At 49.8% G+C, this 257-nt stretch overlaps 1 protein-coding gene across 1 annotated transcript in view; it reads right to left on the reverse strand.

The window, feature by feature from the left end:
* Positions 1-4: 4 nt before the first annotated feature.
* LOC106118047 (uncharacterized) overlaps positions 5-257 on the reverse strand; it is a gene marked incomplete at its 3' end in the record, with an annotated part of 996 nt that continues 743 nt past the window's right edge. The window contains exon 2 of the mRNA XM_013312606.1: positions 5-254. Coding sequence (XP_013168060.1) covers positions 5-254 — 250 coding nt within the window. The remainder of the gene's footprint in view (positions 255-257) is intronic.

Here is a 257-nt window from a genome sequence, read left to right on the forward strand (position 1 = left end):
AGACATGGCTCAGAAGTGAGATGGGCCTGTAGTTCTTCAGAAGGGCTTTATCGCCCTTTTTGAAGAACAGTACCACCACACTTCTGCTCCATGCCTTTGGCGTATGTCCCTCGAGGATAACGGAATTATAGAGTTTCTGAAGAACCCTGAGAGCCGGTTCTCCAGCTGCCCTTAATAACTCTGCTGTGATTCCGTCATCTCCCGGCGCCTTGTTGTTCTTAAGTTGTTGGAGGGCCACACTAATCTCGTCGAGACTG

This window comes from Papilio xuthus, unplaced genomic scaffold (assembly GCF_000836235.2).
Source record: "Papilio xuthus unplaced genomic scaffold, Pxut_1.1 DF827670.1, whole genome shotgun sequence".
In the NCBI taxonomy this organism is placed as follows: Eukaryota; Metazoa; Arthropoda; class Insecta; order Lepidoptera; family Papilionidae; genus Papilio; species Papilio xuthus.